This window comes from Manis javanica, chromosome 11, assembly GCF_040802235.1.
Source record: "Manis javanica isolate MJ-LG chromosome 11, MJ_LKY, whole genome shotgun sequence".
Classification (NCBI taxonomy): domain Eukaryota; kingdom Metazoa; phylum Chordata; class Mammalia; order Pholidota; family Manidae; genus Manis; species Manis javanica.
In genome coordinates, this window is record NC_133166.1 from 106,668,562 (window position 1) to 106,687,142 (window position 18,581).

Genomic DNA, 18,581 nt, shown 5'->3' on the forward strand with positions numbered 1-18,581 from the left:
TTTTATAATCAAAGTCTTTCACTCTAATTTAGGAATCATGAAATTAATTTTAATAATTACGATAAGCATACCTTTTCAAAAGACTGATTCCATTTAAAATTAAACATTACTGGGGCATCCTGATTTTGAAACTTGAAAGATTTTTTTTTCTATTTTTGCATATTACTTTCATTTGTTCTCAACTGAATCACTGTAGTCTTGTTTTCATCTAACCTGACCTTTTTGTATCAAATGCATCTGGTCCCTAACAAACAAACAAGGTGGAAAGGGGAAACTGAGTATAAAATTTTTTTCCTAGTAGATTGCACCAGTGTTTAAATGAGACTCAGATTATCCTGCTGACAAAACATAAAAAGATCTTACATTATTGTCAGTACTATTAAGACTAGAAAATGTTACCATGTTATAAGTACAATGTTGTTTCAAATCCTATGTCTTTCCAGAGTTTTAACAGGCAGTAGTCTTTAGAAGAACCTTACCTTCTAGCTTCATTCCAACACTTAGACATTTTTGAAACCGACAGTAAGGACAGCGCTTTCTCTGTGTTTTGTCAATTTGGCAGTTCTGGTTTTCTATACATGTGTACCTTTTATTATTTTGGACTGTTCGCTTAAAAAATCCCTATAAGACAGAGAAAATAGTGAGACATAAATCTAACACCGGTCTCTTCCATTGTTTCATTTTAAGGAAATCAACAGTAAATCCTTTCATTGCTCCATTTCAGCTTTTAGGTGGTTCTGTGGTTTGTTACACATTTTAACAAGATCAACCCTCCTCAATAGTGCCAGATCAGACTGGAGATTTTTCTGTCATCAGAATTATATTCCTGAAGAATGACATCAAATCTTGGGGAGATCTGGCCACACACCATTTCATCTCAGCACTCAGAGAAAAATTACCTTCTGCACTGACCATTCATTTTTTAAAAATTTGTTTTCCTATTTACCTTCATGTTGCAGATAAGGTACTCATGGAGACCTGTGTTGTTTTTCAGTAGTTTGATACAGTTTCAGAGAGAAACTGTTGTGAACTATCAGTGGAAAAACTGAACAGCAAAACACCTCAGGCCTTTTACAAATGCCAACACTACATAGTTAAAAGGGAAAGGATTTAAAGAGTAAAATGGAGAAAATATTCATAATTCTACTGGAATAGATTCAAGTTGGAGAACTCTGTGGAAAAAAAAGGTGAAACTGATAGAAAAGGAAAGCATATAGAGTAGAAAGCTGAATTTCAGCAGAATGGATCCTGGCCTTGTATTTCACACCCAAAAGAATTAATCACAAATAATAACAGCTTTACCAGGATGGTATATTCTTTGTTTACCTTACTAGCCATAAAGTGAAATAATCTTACTTTGTTATAAAGAATGAAGGTCTTTTCCTGGCAGTGGCATAAGTAGTTGTGCCGAGATTTCTACTTTAAAAAATGTTGAAAATACCAAGTATCAAATTGACTGGGGGTCTATAAGAAGTAGCTGAGACAAATCCTGAATGGATAGTTGATAATATTAGTAACAATACTAATACCTTCTTTAAAATTTCTTGCATTTAAATTTTAATAGTACTTTTCTAATTCTAATAGTACTAAATACTAACAGTACCTTTCTCATGTTAAAATTTCTTGCATTTAAATAGGTCATATACTATTACTTATGAAAACTTTATGAACTAAGACCTGGTTTCTTATTCTTTATGGTATAAAGTTTTTAAAAAACCTTAAAAATATTTTTGGAATAAATCAGGATGAAATCACACAGTTGAGAATTTAGACTTTTATATCTATGGATAAAAAATACTGAGACTTGTAGCACAGAACACTCTGAACCTAAAAAATATTTGGGAAATACTCTGTCATGGTCCCTTCTCAAGAACAACGATGCTTTAAATATATATAAGTCAAGCAAAATCAATATTTAGGACTGTTGGAAATAAAAGTCTTCCCACAGCTACGTCACGTTACTACAATAAAATATTTTAAAGCAGGAGTCTGGCAGTTTTTTGAACAGCATAAATTTCTTTGCCTCGAATTAAATCAAGCACGTATTTCTAAGAATCATCTCCCTCTGACTCTTTCTCTTATGTGTGAGTCTAAAAAAGACAGCCCAAATTTAGCTTTAAAAAACAGTCCAATGGTTATTTGGATTCTAAACATTGTATTTCTCAGATAGCAACGTGTAAAGCCAACCTTGCAGCTTTCACAGGTGAGGAGCCCATAGTGGTACCCAGATACTTTATCTCCACACACGGGACAGAGCTCTTCCAGATCTTCATCGTAGGAGTAATTCACCATTTTAAACTGAGACACTGAAATGAGAAATGTATGCACATGCCCAATTAATTTACTAGGTTAAGGGTGAATCCTGCAGTGAAAATCATTTTGGTGACTGGCGGGCAAATATCACTGGGCAAAATATAAAATCAAAATCGTTTTTACCCAGGGGTACTGAAGAGAACTATTTTTACACAGTGAAAGTAAAACATCATTTGGTACCAATGAGCATGCATTTCCTATTTTTTTAATTTAAAAATAATTCCAACTTTTTTAAAAAAACTTTTTTTTTAACTGACCACTGTTGAACACAAATCTCCTAACTTTGTCACATAGAAACATGAGTTAAATAACTTGATAATTTGGAACTTCTTTTAAATCTCCTTCATGTGAAATTCCAAAATGTCACAAGCGCACACGACAATCCCAATCCCACCGTAAGTGCCCGCTTGGGAGACCACCACGGCCATTTGCAAATACTTGACCGCCAACTAAAGACCCAGAACCCTGCTTCTCAGCAGCCGCCCCACTTTGACAGCTGTGTTAGATTAACTGAAACGTTCAGTTCCGTACTGATAGGACTCCTGTCCTGGATACTTGCACCGCCTATGAAAATAAAGGGAGAATGGGAGGGCGTCCGGAAGAAAAAAAAGGGGCGACAGAGGGGGAGACACACAGGAGGCTTTGGTTTCGTCCCATAGTGTGTAAGTCCTGTAATGAACTTCACACGTTTCCGATCATCACCGCAAAATACGAACACCCCGAGATCGCCCTGCTACAGTCAGACGGAATCGGGGGCGCTGCGCGCTCGCCGAGGGATCGGGTAACCGCTTCGGGGGGCGCAGCCCGGGCAGGCGTCCGCGGCCGAGGACGACGGCCAAGCGCCCCGGATGATACCTGATCGACCCCCCCGGGCCCGCGTCCACGCGGGGGGAAGCCGGGGCCGCGGCGCGTCCTGCGGGACCCCGGCGCGCACTCGCCTCCGGCCCGGCTCGACCCTTGCTCGGCTGCAGGCACACCAACCCCGCCGAGTTTGTTTTAAGTTAATCAGTGGCCGTTTGCAGGGGGCAGGGCGGGACGAAGTTTCCTCTGATTTGTTTACCAAAAAGGAAAGAGAGAAAGAGCCCCCGGCCCACCCCATCCCCGAACTTCCCCGGCCACTCCGGCTAGAGACTTCAGTTTTTGTTTTTCTTTTTCTTTAAATAAACTTCTTTTTTCTCTAAGGATTCTGCAGCCTCCCGAGACGGTCGCGGGGTGGGGCGGGCGCTGGGCTCCGGGCAACACAGGGGAAGGATGCCGAGCGCAGCCCGGCCTCGGGTTTGGGAACCTGGGGGCCCGGGGGCGCCGACGGAGGGCTCGCAAGTTCGTTTACAGCCCCGTCTCTCTTAAAAGTCGCTACCAGGGTTGAGACATGTTTTAGGGACAGAAAAAAGGCTGCTTTCCCAAGTGTATTCTCTTCCTCTCCCATTCCCCTCCCCCCCCAAAGTTAACCCGGCACCTAGGGGGCACGGTAAGGCAGCCGTTTACAGGGGGCCTCGGTGCCCACCTCGGGGATCTGACGCCGAAGAGACCGGGGTTGGGTGTGAGGGCCCCCCTGGAAAACTCAAAGACAGGCCGTGCGGGCAGACAGACGCCGCCGGGCGCAACCCGGGCATCTGTCAGCCTCCCGGGTGCTGGAGCCCAGGCAGGCGTTTGGAGGACCGACTCCGGGGGCAGAGTCCCGTCTTGAGAAAGGAGAGGGCACGGTGGGGCCTTGGGGGCCTCGGCAGCGGGACACGGGCGGAGACGCGGCCCCGGAACGCAGGGGCCGGCCTCTTGGTGGGCGCCCCGGGGGTCCCTGCCGGAGGCCAGAGCAGGCGTGGGGTGGGGTCCCCGTCCCCAGCGGCTCTTCTCCAGGGGCAGGCCGCGCGGTATGGCGGAAATTGAGCCCGGGCGCTTCCACGTTGCTCTCGAACCCGAGGCTGAGCGAGCGGCCGCCGGCGCCTCCGGGGCCCTGGGCACAAGGGCGCGCGGAGAGCCCCTCCCGAACTTTGCAGAAGCAGCATTACCGTGGCTTTTCCCTCTCGCTCTCCCCCACCCCAAACCCCTTATTCTCGCCTTCCCGACTTCTGCCTCTACCTCCCCTGGGCTACTTTCCTCGACTCCCTCATTAATGCGCGCGCAGGAACGAGAAAGCAGGAACTTTCCTTTGCACCACGAGTCGCGCCAGCCCCACAGGCGCCCGGGGGACCCCGATCCCCTCTCGGCGCCGCTCCCTCCACGCACGCATCGCGGGGATCCCAGGCGCCGCGGGAATGCCTCGGGGTCGACGAGGCTCTCCCCAGGTCCAGCCTCCCAACCACCAGCTCGTCTCGCGGGGGGATCCTGCCCCCGGGCACCACGCAGCCTCCCCGCTACCGCGCTTCCCAGCGCCGCGGGCGACCCACCCCGCGCCGCGACCGCGAACTTCGCTCTCAACACCGCCCCGGCCCTTTCAAGTCCGCCCGGGGGACGGCAGGAAGCCCCGGGGATCACAGGCGCGCCGGCCCGCACGTCCTGCGCGCTGGAAGGGGCGAGGATGGAGGGGCGCCGCGGACTTCTCCTCGCATTGTTCTTCCCAGAGCAACTGCGGGAAACTTACGAAGGGCCGAGTCCAGCCAGATCTGGAGCCGGTATTTGGGAATGCGGCGAAAATACAGCCAACGGGATTGCCTTTTTTTGTTGTTCGCAACCAAACGAACAGGACTTCCACATCCCCAGTTCTCGCACTGCGGAGGCGGCTCTGGGCGAAGCCGCGACCCCTCGGCCCGCTCGGCGGCCCCCGCGCAGACGATGGGGTTGCGGGAACTCTTCAGGCCGGCTCCGGCTGTCCCCCCCCGCCCCCCAATTCTGGGGTGCCACCTGCACTCTAACCTTGGACAAGGTTTCCCGGAGTCGCCTTGTCTCTCTGTAAGGAGACTGTCCCGGGCAGAGCGTTTTTCCTCCACTCAAGGGCATGGGTTCAGATTCCCACCGATACCAGGGAATGAGAACCTGCGCGGGTTTCCGGCGAAACATTCCATTTCTTAGAATGACCTTATGATTTATTTTAAGTTACCTTCAGTCCGAAGATGCCCACCTCGGGCTGCCATAGAGCTCGAAGCGAATTAATTAGAAGCGGCCAATTAAGCACGGCTCGGAGAACCTCCGCCCCGCATTGTTCCGGAGCCATAAACTTTTCCGCCTGCCCCGGGGGAGGGGCCCGAGCCGCCGGCTGCCCCGGCCCCCGGCTGCGGGCGCCCGCCGTTCCCCCCAGCGCCGCCGGCGCCGCCTTACCTTGCATGTTCTCGGGCATCCGCCCCTGCTCCCCATGCGATCGCGCCGGGCCCAGGGCTTCCGTCTCCGCTTTGGGCAGCATGGCCCGGCGGCTCCGTGCGGCGGCAGGGGGTCCGCGTCCGTCCGGAAGCCCAGCACCTGGACACGGGCAGCACAGATTCAACGCCGGCGGGAGGAAGGGGCGCCCAGGGCGCCCGCTCACCCACCCGCTCGCAGGCGCGGAGCTTCCGCCGCCTCCGGGGCTGCCGGTCCGGACCCCGGAGCCCCGTCCAGCGTCGCAGCTCCGGAGCCGTCCCCGAGCTGCGGGGAGGAGACAGACGAGGCGAGGCGAGGCTGCGTCCGGCGACCCGGGTCGCCTCGGCGAGGGCGCAGGCGGCGGCGAGGGCGCAGCCGCCCGGGGCGCGGATCCGTGTGCAGCCGAGTCCGGGCGGGCGGCGGGGCGGCCGCGGAGCTGCGGCTGCCGCCCTCCCTCCTCCGCCTGCGGCTGCGAATCGGCCGGGGTCTCCCGGCCGCCCTCCTCGTCTCCCCGCCCCTTCCCCGGCCTCCGCTGCCCTGCGTGCGCTGCTGCAAGTGCGGAGTTGGGAAGTTCCACCTCCCTCGGCGGCCTGGCCCACCCCCCCCGCGCGTCCCAGAGCGGCCGCTTCCAGCCCGAGGGGGCCGGGCCGGGAAGGAAGGGCGGACGGCGAGGCGCGCGGGGCAGGTAAGTGCGGCCGGACTGCGATGCGCGCAGATGACAGTGAACGCGGACGCGGGCTCCGGACTCGGGTCGGACCGGCCGCCAGCCAATGAGGACGAGGCGCCCGCCGCAGCCCCGGGGCCGGCCCCAACCTCTCCACCCCGCCCAGCCCCCTCCCACCCCACCCCGGCCCGGGGCGGGGGACGTCCGCGCCGCGGGTCTTACAGCGAGTGCGAGGCGACCTCTGTCTGAGCGCCGCGGCGGCGGCTGGGGAAGCCAGGCGGCGATTTCCGCGAGCCGAGGGGAAGGCAGACAGGGAGGGGCGGGCGTGGGGCTGCCCCGCGCGTGTGTCGGGCGAGGGGCTGGAGGGGGAGCTAAACACCCATTCCAACAACCTAAAGGAGAGATGTTCTCAAAAGAGGGGCTGGCCTGCGCGCACGGGTCTCCGGCTAAGCCTTCCTGGGCGCTCAGGCCGCGGAGAGGCCCCGCCGCGGGCTCCGGGCGCCCTGGACCGGACGAGCGCCCCGGCTCCCTGGCCCGTCGAGGGGACCGCCGCGCCGCCGGGAGGTCACTCACTAGCCGGAAATTTGAGGAAAGCTCCTCCCGTTTCCCCCCTCGTCCCCAGTTCCCTGCGCACTGGCTGCGGCCCCCGCCCTCCCTCTCCCCAGCCCCCCACCCCCTGCAGCTCCACGCTACCGCGGCGGCACGCTTCCTAAACTATAGTGAACCGTGTTTCCGTATAGAAAACAAGCACCAGTCTGGGCTTTACTTTCTCGGTCTGGTGTGTCTTCGGTGGGACGACCCACAAGAGGTCCAGAGGTTCAGCCCTTTTAAAAGTTCTAAAGAACCATCTGCTGGGCAAGCTCTTCAACCACCCACCCCACCGGATCGTCAAAGTTTTTCATATCTCATCCCAACGAGATGAAAAACATTTTTTCCCAGACTCCTGACTGCTGAAATGCCTCATACTCGGGGTCTGTTGGGAGACGGGGTAATTATCAGAGTCCACCCACAAGGGGGTGAATTTGAATTTCAAAAGATCTGAATTTGTTATTTGAGTGGCTAGAGATCACACACAAGCTGCCCAGTCCGGTATTTGATGAATGGAAAAATACTCCAATCACTGCCCTGCGTAAGTCGCTCTTCATAGGAAATGGGCTGTTCATCGCCCACTCAGGCCTTTAAGATACTGTTGGCTCTCTAAACGGATGTCATTTTGCTCCTCAGTATATATTCTAAATCTAAGTCATTTACATTTCAGTTTTAGTAGGTCATCAGGTTTCATGAAAACATTTAAACTTGGGGTGGGGGAGGGGGCTGCCCCTTACTTTGTAAAGTGGAGTGGGGCTGAAGCTGCCAAGATCAGCGACCCTTAAGAGGCTCAGATTCTCATGACGGTATCAAGTCATTGTCAATCCATTTTCAGTATTACTAGTTATTTTAAATTTGACTGTGAATTAAGAATCTATACTTACATAGCCCAGAAAGGGAGTTAAGTCTCAGGGCCCCCGCATCAGGGCCTGCAAAGTCTGCCTGTGGATTCAGGTGAGCTTTGAACATCAGTTTTTTGCAAAACCTTAGAAACAACTTCCTCTCCCTGCAAAGAGCTTATGGGGCACTTACATTGCACCTTCCCAAACACCAGTTCTGGGGACTCCAGCCTCCCCAGAGGGGGAGCTCCCAGCCCTCGGTGTGGGAGGGAAGGCCCTCTGGCTGAAAGCAGGAGGAGGTCAGGAGAATTGAAAGGAGTAGAAAGAGGGTCTGACAGGACTGTGCAGCTGCAGTGTGGCAGGAACCCAGACTTGAGGCTGAGCCTGACCTCACCAAGGGGATGTGCTCACATTATTAACCCAGCGTCAGCCCAGAAGGGGACTTGCTTGGCCACGCGAGTGGCTCCTCCGTCCAGAACAGCCTGCCCTCCCTTCACACCCCTCCAACACCAGGAGCGATGGTGACAGAGGGCCAGCTGGCATTCATTTATCTCCCCACAGGGCGGGGGGAGAATAGGGGCTAAGGAAAAGGTTTTAAAAATCTTCCCTTAAGAAAATCCGCCGTCGTAGCAGAGAGGAAAGGCCCAAGGCCTTTTCACCTTATTTTGAAGCTCTAGTCCAGGCTGACCACTCTGCTTACTTAGCAGCGATCTGAGGGCACCAGAGACTCAGGAGACCTCAAGGAGAGAACACTTTTCTGAGAACCAAAGGGACTCGGCGGTCCAGGCCTCCGGTCCTTGAAGGGAAGGGCTCCCTAAGGCCAGTCCCCACCCGATCCCCTCGGGGACATGGAAACCCGTCCTTGATGGACGACGGGGTCAATCTTGCACTGGAGTTGCTCTCAGAGAACCGAGGGCACTCTCACCTTTTCCCGAGTCATTCCGCAAGGGCTTTAGGGGAGCAAAGGGGTCCCCGACCCGGGGACAGGCGCAGAGGGTGGGCAGCGGTTCCAGGCCTCCGACGCGGCTCTCATCACTGTCCTCCAAGCGCCCCCCTCCCCACCCTCTCAACTCTCACTCTGCCCCCTTGACGTTTCAATTCCTCTGGACAGGAGGCCCCACCGGAGCCGGGGAACCGCTAGCGCTGTTGTGTGGGATCGGCCCAGGCTACCCCCAGAACACCCTCTTGGAAGGAGAGCTGGGGCGGAGCCTCGGCTGGGTTACCTGGGGGAAGGGCCTAGGCTGCCGAGGCCGCAGGGTGAGGTGGGCTGCGAGTAGGGGAACTGGGCCTGCGTGGTCCAAACGCCGGCGGTGGTCCGGGTTGATTGACAGATAAACCGACCGGCTTGGAATAACAAAGCCCCCGCACGGGCAGACCCATCCATCCTCGGCGGGGACACCTTTCCTGTGCCACTCTGCCTCAGCGGAGACACCCGCAGCCCGGCTGCGGCACGTTTCACCTGTGGCAGAGACCACAGCCCGGAGCCCGCGGAGATGCCTCTGGCTGTAGCGGCCGTGCGCATTCTCAATTTCTGCGCTGCACTCCTGCCAACTTCTGGCAGACTCCTCTCCCCACTTGCCCCACGCTTCTTCCCGACCAGACCGGTCTCCTGGGCTCGTCCTTTCGGGTCTGACTCTGTCTTAAGGCGTTGATTGACGGTTGCAATTACGAAGGATGATGGCTCGGGGAGGCTCCCGCAGCCTTGATGAGCCCGAGAAGCGCAGCCCTGGCATATTTTACCCAGGCACCGCGCTACGGGGCCGTGCGCCCCCCTCACCCTGCGGGCTGCAGCTGCGGAGTATCGCGCTCCTCACCCGCGAGGACGGAGCCGCTTCGCCCTCTCCCCGCCTCCAGCTTCCCGCGGGTCAGCGCAGCCTTGCCGAGCGCGCCGGGAGCAGCCTGCCCTTGACCTGACCTGAGACGTGTCGGTCGGTCCCGCGCGCTCCTCGCGTGCAGGCTGCAAAGGGACCCCAAGTCGGGACTGGTTCAGGTTCATGGGCTCGGCAAACACAGCTCCCGAGGACGACTACCTCTCCGCGCGCCTACCTGGGAGTCGCCTCGCACGAAACTTGCAAATCTGCAGCCTTGGAAACAATTCCTAACGCCTCCTTCCCTCCTACTTTTCAGTGTTTTGAAGAACCCAGTATTACTCTGCTTGTAGTACGTGTCTACTTCCCCCACACACACCCCCAGAGAGTCTCCACTCCTAGGCCGGGATAGCTCGAGGGCAAAGAAAAGCAAATGTACCCGCCAGCTGAAGCTCTACCTTCCAGCCCCTCCCACGCGAAAAGCCCATCAGAAGTCATTTTTGCCTTTCTCTGCAAATTAGGTTTAGTAGGAACTCCTGGGTTCAGCTCGCGAGCTCTGGGGCCTCCGCCCCCGCCTGCGGGCTGGTCCGCGGGCGGAGCACTTTAACAAGAGCGGGGTTACGCTTCGGGACAGACGTCTGCATTACTGGGGAACGGCAGTTCAGCCGACGTTTTGGAAAAATGAACGAATAGGTGAGAAGTCGTGACTCATTAAAAAAAAAGCCTTTTCTGCTGCAAGTGGACATAACTCTCTGAGACATCATCAACAGGCTAGTGCGCGAGAGACCCTGCTGCCCCGGAAGGGCAGCTCGCAGACGCATCTCGGCCTTCCTGGGGAGGGAAGTGCCAGGTGAAGCAATTGTCTCGCTAATCCGGGCTCCTCCCCCGCTGCCAAACAGCCTCCCGCCCCTGCCCTGAAGCAAAGGTGAGGTTTTGGGTTTGGACTGTCAGAATCTGCAGCCTTCGCTAAAAAGGCTACGCTGTAGAGCTTTTGGACTTCATTTTCCGTGGGGCACTTTGCCGCCCCCCAGGGGTCCAGGCGCGCCGCGCTGCCCTTTCAGGCTGGTTCCCTTCCGAGTGGACTGGGAGGTCCGGTCTTGAGAGAGGAGCTGGCAGGGGAGATCATCTTGGGTCTTGGGCAGGTGGTCCAGTCTAATCTCCATCTTCCTCTGTAATTGAAATGGAGATGTGAGTCAGCCCCAGCTCCGAGCGGCGGGACTCCACTCCGGGAACCACCTGGGGACAGCCCCGAACACCGAGTGACGTTCTCGGGGACGCTCCTGGCGCCAGCAGGCCACCAAGCGCTCAGTGGAACCAGCCGATTTGCACGGCGGGTCCACTCCCCGGGCCCCCTCCCCCTCCTCGCCCTGAACCGGGATCCTTCCAGGCTGCCATTCAAGCGTTTAGGGCCAGACTGGAAGTCTCCTGCGGGGAGGGGTCACGTGCCGCCCACCTTCGGAATCCCCGCGCTTCTGCAGCGCTGGGATGTACCAGGAAAGTCCCCCAGCCCTACGGGCTGCTAGTTCTCAAATCCAGGAGCGCCGGGTAGAGTGGTGGGCGTCTTGCAACTTGGGTCCATATTGTGCGGCAAAGAAAGTGGGAATTACCGTGGTATCGCCACCTTCGGGCTTGGGGTGCAGAAGCAGGGAAAACGTTAGGGTCCCGGAGGCGACTCACATCGCGCGGGCAGGCTGTTGGCTGGCCTCCAACCTAAAGGCAACTTCTGCGACTGAGGGCTAGTGGCCAGCATTCGCCGAGACTTGGGTCAAATTCATTTGCTTTTCCCCAGGGTTTCTTGTTTGGAACCTGGAAGTTGCTTCTGAGAGTTGGTGGCAGGTCCCGACTGATTTTCTTTCCAATTCTTTGTGCCCGCTGGGGAAGGCGGCGCATGGCGGGGCAGAGTCTGTGGACGTTCAGATCTTGGGCAAGGAATCGGCATTTATTGAGAAATATTAGCGCGGAGCGTGGGATCAGTATCCCACAGCAGGAGGCACACCCGGGTTTGTCCAAAGTGCTTTTAACAGGGGAGGGGGGTGCTGAAACCACCTATCTCCCTATCTCCTCCCCTCAGGAAACTAACGGATACTTGCTTCTTAGTGGAGAATATTCTCTCCAAAGTCACTCATTTTGAGAGATTTCCTTGGCCTCCTCATCCCCACTAACTCTGTAGCAAATAGATGACCCTGAATTTTCTCTCATTTCCCTTCTCGCCCTGTCAGGAGCCCTGAGAGTTGCCACAGTAAGCACATACCTGCAAGGTAACTGCCGTCCAAACTCCAGAGACCCTTCCTTCCAGGGACATCCCGAGGAGAAGGTGTCAAGGGCCTTCCCGCCCCGCCCCGCCCTGCCCTGCCCCCGGGCTCCCTCTTGAGGCGCTCTCCCGGGGCCCCAGACCCCCGTCCCCATCCCAACCTGAATTCTACAGGAATCTAAATCTGATGTCCACTGTGCAACGAATGTGAAAATAAAGACTCAGTTAGAAATGACTTTCTTAATCTCAAAATGTCCTTAGGAAGAAAGTCTGAGTTAGACCAACACTGTTTTTAAATTGTAATTCCTTTACATCAACAAGAGCGAACAGTTACCACCTTGAGGAAGGAGCATGGACTTCAGAATCAAATCCGTGAGTTCTGTTTACAGTTCACGCTCCTGACATACTGAGTGATCTTGAGTAAATCACTTGGCCTTTTCTGGTAAATTTTTTATCAGTAAAATACGGTTAAGAAAGTAAAATTTATAGTTCATGAGGTAGTGCCAGAAAGCATGCTGTTAATAAGCTTGTATTTCTCACCTTTCTGCTACTTCACCCAAACTCATCCCACTGTAAGGAAGGTAACTACCAAGGGGAGCACTAACCATTCTAGGATCATTACAGATAGATCCCTGCAGAGAGGTACTTGCTAACTGACTGTCAGGCTGCAAGGACTCAATTCACCAAACGGCTTAAGTTCATCTATATTCACATTATTAGGTGTTTAAAAGTTAAGTATATCTTTTCTTACCAATCACACAAAAACACACATAACACAGCTTCCCAAAAGACCAAGAAAGAGGCAGACTTTATTAATTTGGTCAGTTTCAGTCCCCTTAGTCTCTCAAACTCACTCTGGTCCTATTTCAACTCTTCCCAAGGGCTTCCCCAGACACAAATGCCTCCCAAACTTCTGAAGTTCCTTGAGCCACGTGGACTTCTCGGAGAACTTTTTGTTCTGATAAGGTGAAGAGTGAGGGGGTGCCATGCAAAGAAGAAGCTGTTACCCTGAGGTAGGTTCTGCTCTTGGGGAACAAGATTTCTGACCCTTGCCCTGCAGAGGGCTCCCAGGAGGGTTCGGGGAGGTCAAGCATCCAGGTGGGAGTCTGTCCCAGAGCTCTTCTCTAGCTCATCTCAAGGTCAAGGCTGAATCCAAGATAACCTAGACATTGTGTCTGGGTGGAGAGGTCAAGTTAAGGAAAAAAGCATTACCAAGCCTCTGTTCTCCCTCCCTCCATAAACCTTTAATAGAACAAGAGTTTATTAAGACACATAGTAAAGAAATCCTTTAACTCCAGTCACAACTTGTGGATGGAGGCCAGTAAAGAGAATCTGGGCAGCACTATCTTGGAGGCAGTCTGGGGCAGGGAAGAGAGGAGGCACGGGAGCTTAGCTTCCTGGAGGGAACTGGCTGCCTTGGTCCAGCAGCAACAATCAGAACTTGGGCTTGTGTGACTGTAGCTGGAGGTCAGAGAGACATAATGGGCTCTCCCACTTTGGGCTGCATGCGTCTACGTGGAGAGGCCCTCGTGGACGCAGAGTTAACTGAGATTGTCACTGGACTAAAATCAGGCCCCAAGAGCGCTCAGGGGACTAGCTAGCAAACTTCCTATCACAGGCTCAATACAGTGTTTGCATTTTGGATTATGTGCCCCCAACTATGTAGACATAACTCCCTGTGGGTAATGTACAATATTATATTGAAGGTGTGTAATATACTCCATAAATGCACTTAGTCTGAAGAATGAACGACATTTAAAACAAAGCATAGTGTTGGTCACAGTGCAGGAGCATCAGTAAATACTTGTTATATGACATGTTTTGTGTTACACACACTTGGCTCTTTTGATATAGGCTTTATTCCTTCTCTTTCTTAAATTAGTATTGCTTATCACTCAGTAAAAACACCCATCTTGGGAAAAGGAAAAAAACTTAACTCAGAACCAATTATTTCAGTGTTCCAGAGCTAGTTAGCGCTAAGGGAACGATCTGGTTTCACCCCAAGTCTGCGGCTCCTACGTCACACTGAGCATCTTGCAGTTGGGCTGAAGAACAGTTAGCTTACTTCCACTTTTCTCTCTGAGTACAGATACCTATACCCAATTTTCATGGAACCACCCATATGCCTAGAAGAAAATGTCCCGTCCAGCTAGGACCCACAGAGACAGCTTTTTAAATAAACGGACACACATTCTAGTACAACACAACTGAACTGACCATAGTTGGGAATCCTGACTGAGCTCCACACACCTGGGATCAGGCCTGTGACCGCTCCCCACCGCATCCCAGCCGGCCGTTCGCTCCCCACCCACTCTCTGCGGCTGCACCTGCGAGTTCTTCCCGGTGGGCAGCCAGACCCCAAATGGAAGAGGAAATTCGCCTTCAGGGATGAGGTCAGCCCCTTCCGTCCAAGTGTCCAGTCTGATGGCTCCACGTGTCCCCTCCTCGTCTCCGTCAGCGCTTTGGGTGACTGTCTAGCCAGGAGCCCCGGGAATGGCCTCAGCGCTCCGTGGGGGCAACAGCGTGAACAAATGGACTCTCGGTGCCAACAGCCACCCCGGGAGACTAAGATGTTGCCACCAGGGCCATCTCATAACCACCTGTGGGGCTGCAGTACCCGGGAAAGGAGGGGGCGGCCGCCTGCGCCGGAAGGGGGCGGCCGCCTGCGCCGGAGAGCCAAAAACGGGAGCTTTTACGGGAAGATGGGCCTTTCGCCCCCCCCCACCCCGCCCCCCACGGGCCCCGGGCCCGGAAGTGCCTGGGCAGGTGTGCGGCGCGCTCCCGCGGTGCTTGGCGGGGCTCGGTCCGAGCAGCCCCTCGGGCGGGACTAAGGCGTGCGGCCGGCGCGGCGCTGGCCCCGGGCCCTGCGGTCGGGCGGGCGCTGCTCCCCCGGCTCGGGCCGGGCCGCCTCCGGTGCTCCCGCCGCGGGGGCGCTGGGCGCCGGGGCGGCCGGTGAGAGGCCGGCTCTTCCCGGCAGCAGAGACGCGAGCGCCTCCGTCCCCGCCTTTCCCGCTCATTCCCCCGGGGGGCGGTGGGGCCTCCGGCCCTGGAACCGCAGCCCCGGTGCGCGCCCCGCCGGCCCCGCGCGCGCCTCCGAGCGCGCATCGCCCCGCGCGACCCCGACCCCGGGCCCGGGCCCCGCGCGCCCCCGAGGGTTCGGCGCCCGCGACCCACGGTGCAGCGGCTCCGCGCGTCCCTTTCAGCCCCTTCCTTGTGCCCGGGTTTTCTTTCTGTCTGCGGAGCAATCGGGTCCGTCGCCCTCTGCCCGCCCCCCCGGTGTTCCTTCCCCGTGAGACGGGCACTTTCTCGGAACCGTGTCCTCAACTGATACCCTTTAGCTGTAGGTGACCCGTAAAAACACAATCACGGTTCCCAGCGGAGCCAGCTGGTCATTGGAGGCGAGAGGAAAGCCCAGCTTTGCTTTTCCTTCTGGGAGCCCGGACTCCGGTCCTGCCAGGCCGCAGCGAGCCCGCAAGCACATCCCGGGCCTAAAGCGTAAGAAAGTGCTAGAAAAGGCATAGCCCTTGAAAAGCTGGGGAAGCAGAAGGGCCTGCGTTCCAACACTGGGAATCACAGACCAGTGGAGTGACCGCCCTGTCGTCCTTTACCTTCAGGATTAACTGAATAATATTCTCTTAACACTGTCAAGTTCATGACTTCTCCATTTTTTTAAAAATGAAAATTAGTTTTATTTACTTATGTTTATAGAAACAAGACATCCTCATTGTTTTGAAAAAAATTACCCTTCACTTCTCATCTTTAATGATTATGCATTTTTTTGATTTGTCAGAAAAGATTTTCTATATCTGCAATGAATGAGACACCATATTGTGGTGTAGCTTGAAACCTCACAAATATTTGAAAAGTATTTGTTAAAGTTTGATCCATGATGACTCCATGTGGCCACCCTGTTTCAAGTTGTTCAAATTTTAGTTTATTATTTCTGATTAAAAATTATTAGAAAATGTTAGGGATAAGATTAATACATGATGCATTTTATTTTCTCTAGCTGTTTTAGGCTAATGGAATGACACCCAAAAACAGTGGATATAATTGATACTACTTGAAATATCCATTTGCTTTTTTTAAACTTCAACTAAAGATAAATGTGTGATATATACATGGGCTTATGTGCTTTTAATAAACACAATAGGAAAAGCAGTGACCTATACTAAATACATCAACAAGATCAAGTTACATGTATCAATATAGTAGCAGAATTATAAATAGATGATAAATAGAGCAACTCCTACTTACCTATAGGTGTAAGTCCGTGCTTTACAGATTCTTGTAAATCCCCAGTATCCGAATTAGAAGACATTCTTAGTGAAATTACAGGTGGTCCCTTGGCTTAAAATACAAATCATTGAGCACAAGAAAGTGCAGCTTCTCAAATTTTGTAGCCTTGGGGAAGACACATCAGACTAACCCTAAGTGAAAGTTAAGAAAAAGCAAAAAAAAAAAAAAAAAAAGAAAATCCAAGAATTCAGAAAGTTACAAGCAAGTCTTTCCCTGGACTCTGTACTTTTTCTAGCATTAGTGACCTGCTGTAAACCATGTATCCAGTTTCATGATGGTTTCTAATCAGAAGAATGGAAACTTTTGATAGGCTTGGACTGATCATATGACTCTATGCAGGTTGATAAGAGGACCCTGTTATAAAGTGACAGCAAAAGAGATAAGAACTCTTGGCAGATAATGGCCCAGAAATGATTAACTCAGAAGTGGAGAGGTGCTATGAAGCACAGAGAGTGGAAGGTTGTAAAACTGAGGGGTCAGAAGATCATACTTAGTGGATAAAACTCCAAACCAGCTTAAATCCACTAACTAAACTTAGGCTTGTGACATACCCCCTTGATGTCATCACTTCTTTGCATAGAGGAGGACAGATACAGCTCTTCTGACCTCTGTAAATATATTTTAGATTGATAACATTGGCAGACATTAATTCTTTAAGTGATGACTAGAGAGATGATTGACACTTTGAAACACTGCAGGTAGCATTTCCAAGCTTACGGTCATTTAATTATTCATGTTTTGTCAACCAACTTTTTTATAGTGCTTATTCACTAGCTGAGGAGTTAACCTTAGCTTGTTCGTATATTTGTCCATTGATTGGAAAGGCAGCCCTGTCTCTTTACCCCTAATAAAGTAAAACTTGTACTTTAATTTGTGCTGACAAAATGATGAATATGTAACATATATCCCATAATTTTTAAGTTATTATTCTTTGTTTGAATCCATGGAAAAAATCTGGATCACCCTTTGCCGTGAAAGAGCTATCACCCAAATGCCTAAGGGTCGTTTTAGGCCCTTGTTGAATATCCTTGTTGTTCTTTAAAGTAATAAAATATAGATTCTTAGAGCAATGAATGCCTTTTCCCATGTTGTGGTAATGGTTGTTTTCTTGTTTTTTTTAAATTTTGCTAAAGGAGCAAACATTTTTTTGCTCTCAGATTGTCTTTGGAAAACCCAAAGCATTTATATATAGCATTTTTCCTATCAGAACTGTATTTTTTTGGGAGGGAGGCGATTAGATTTGACTGCATATAATGAAAGGCCAGCATAACAGAGGTTTAAATAGGACTTTTATGTCTCTCTTAGAAAAGAAGTTCAGAAGTAGGCAATCCAGGGATGGTAATGGTTCAGAGAAGTTATCTAGGACCTGATTCCTTTCATTTTACTATTTTCTATCTCTTGTCCTCATGTCCCAAGATGGTTGCTAGAGATCCAGCCATCACTGCCAAGAAGCACTGTGGAGAAAGAGGAGGGAACAGATACTCCTTTTCAAGGACATTTACCACAAAAACAAATGCCACAAAATAAAGTAACATACTTTGCTTACATATCGCTAGGCAAAAATTAAACACATACTCATACTTAGCTGCAAAGGAGGCTGGAAAATGAAGTATTTTAGTTGGGCAGATAATTTAGTATTTCAAACTTAAACAGATCAGGTGATTTAATCATCCATGTCAGTTCCTTGAAGTTCTTTCATTAAATAATCAAACAGTACATAATGCTAGAAATGTACCTATGTATATGTTAAAGGACATGTGACTGTGAAGCAGCAAATAAAAATTATGACCTCCCCCAAATTTTTGCTTATGTGAATTATATCTGTCTGTATGTATTATATTAGGAATTAAGGTTGAGAAAGTAAAAACATTACTAGTTATTTATAAGTATATTAATTTGTTGTTATCAAAATATTTTAATATAAATAACATTTTACATTTAAAAACTATTTTCCAAAACAAAATAATTCACAAAAAGCAGCATTTTTTATGTCCAGAAGTCTTTTTAATGTTCAGCTTAACAGAAAGTTGGATTTGCATATCTGCTTCTGAACTCAGTTTGTAGCAATATATTGCTTTGGTTGAAATATATAAGAAAATATGGTCTTCAAGATAGGAAATTAGAAAAAGGAGTATTATAATAATTTTGTCAGGTAATTATGGATATTTTCTTTCACTCTAACCCAAAACTCCGCCAGTGATATCTTCTTAAAGATTAGTCGAAATATGGGACCCGAAATTCTAGCTGTGAACTTTCTGTACTCTTTTTCTTTAAAATTCATTGACCTATTTATGCTTCAAATATACCTTTTACCAGTGCATGATTCTGTTATATCTTAACATTGGTAATTTGAAAAATTAGAATGTTAATGAGGCTAATGTCCCAGTTTTAGTTTCTATAGAAGAAAAATTTATAAAGGCAGAAAACAATTTGCAAGCCCCTATCGGCACATTATCTCTAGCTGACACAGAGCTGGGCCTTAGTTAGGAAGGATCAGTGCCATATTCTTAGGGTGCAGTTGATGAAGAAGAAAGGGATCTTCTCTGAAATTC

At 51.4% G+C, this 18,581-nt stretch overlaps 1 protein-coding gene across 7 annotated transcripts in view; it reads right to left on the reverse strand.

Annotated features, from left to right (window-relative positions):
- The window catches only part of NR5A2 (nuclear receptor subfamily 5 group A member 2), a 115,926-nt gene extending 99,574 nt beyond the window's left edge, over positions 1-16,352 (reverse strand). The window contains exons 1-4 of one of the 7 annotated variants that reach the window (XM_037004700.2): positions 15,988-16,352; positions 5,566-5,703; positions 2,188-2,306; positions 480-621 (exon numbers count right to left, since the gene is read on the reverse strand). In XM_037004700.2, coding sequence (XP_036860595.1) covers positions 480-621; positions 2,188-2,306; positions 5,566-5,703; positions 15,988-16,051 — 463 coding nt within the window. In that variant the 5' untranslated portion in view covers positions 16,052-16,352. Of the gene's footprint in view, positions 1-479; positions 622-2,187; positions 2,307-3,168; positions 3,384-5,565; positions 6,400-6,466; positions 6,879-15,987 lie in introns of those variants that run through there. The other 6 variants (XM_037004701.2, XM_017659947.3, XM_037004702.2 and 3 more) reach the window with 6 other exon arrangements.
- Positions 16,353-18,581: the final 2,229 nt, after the last annotated feature.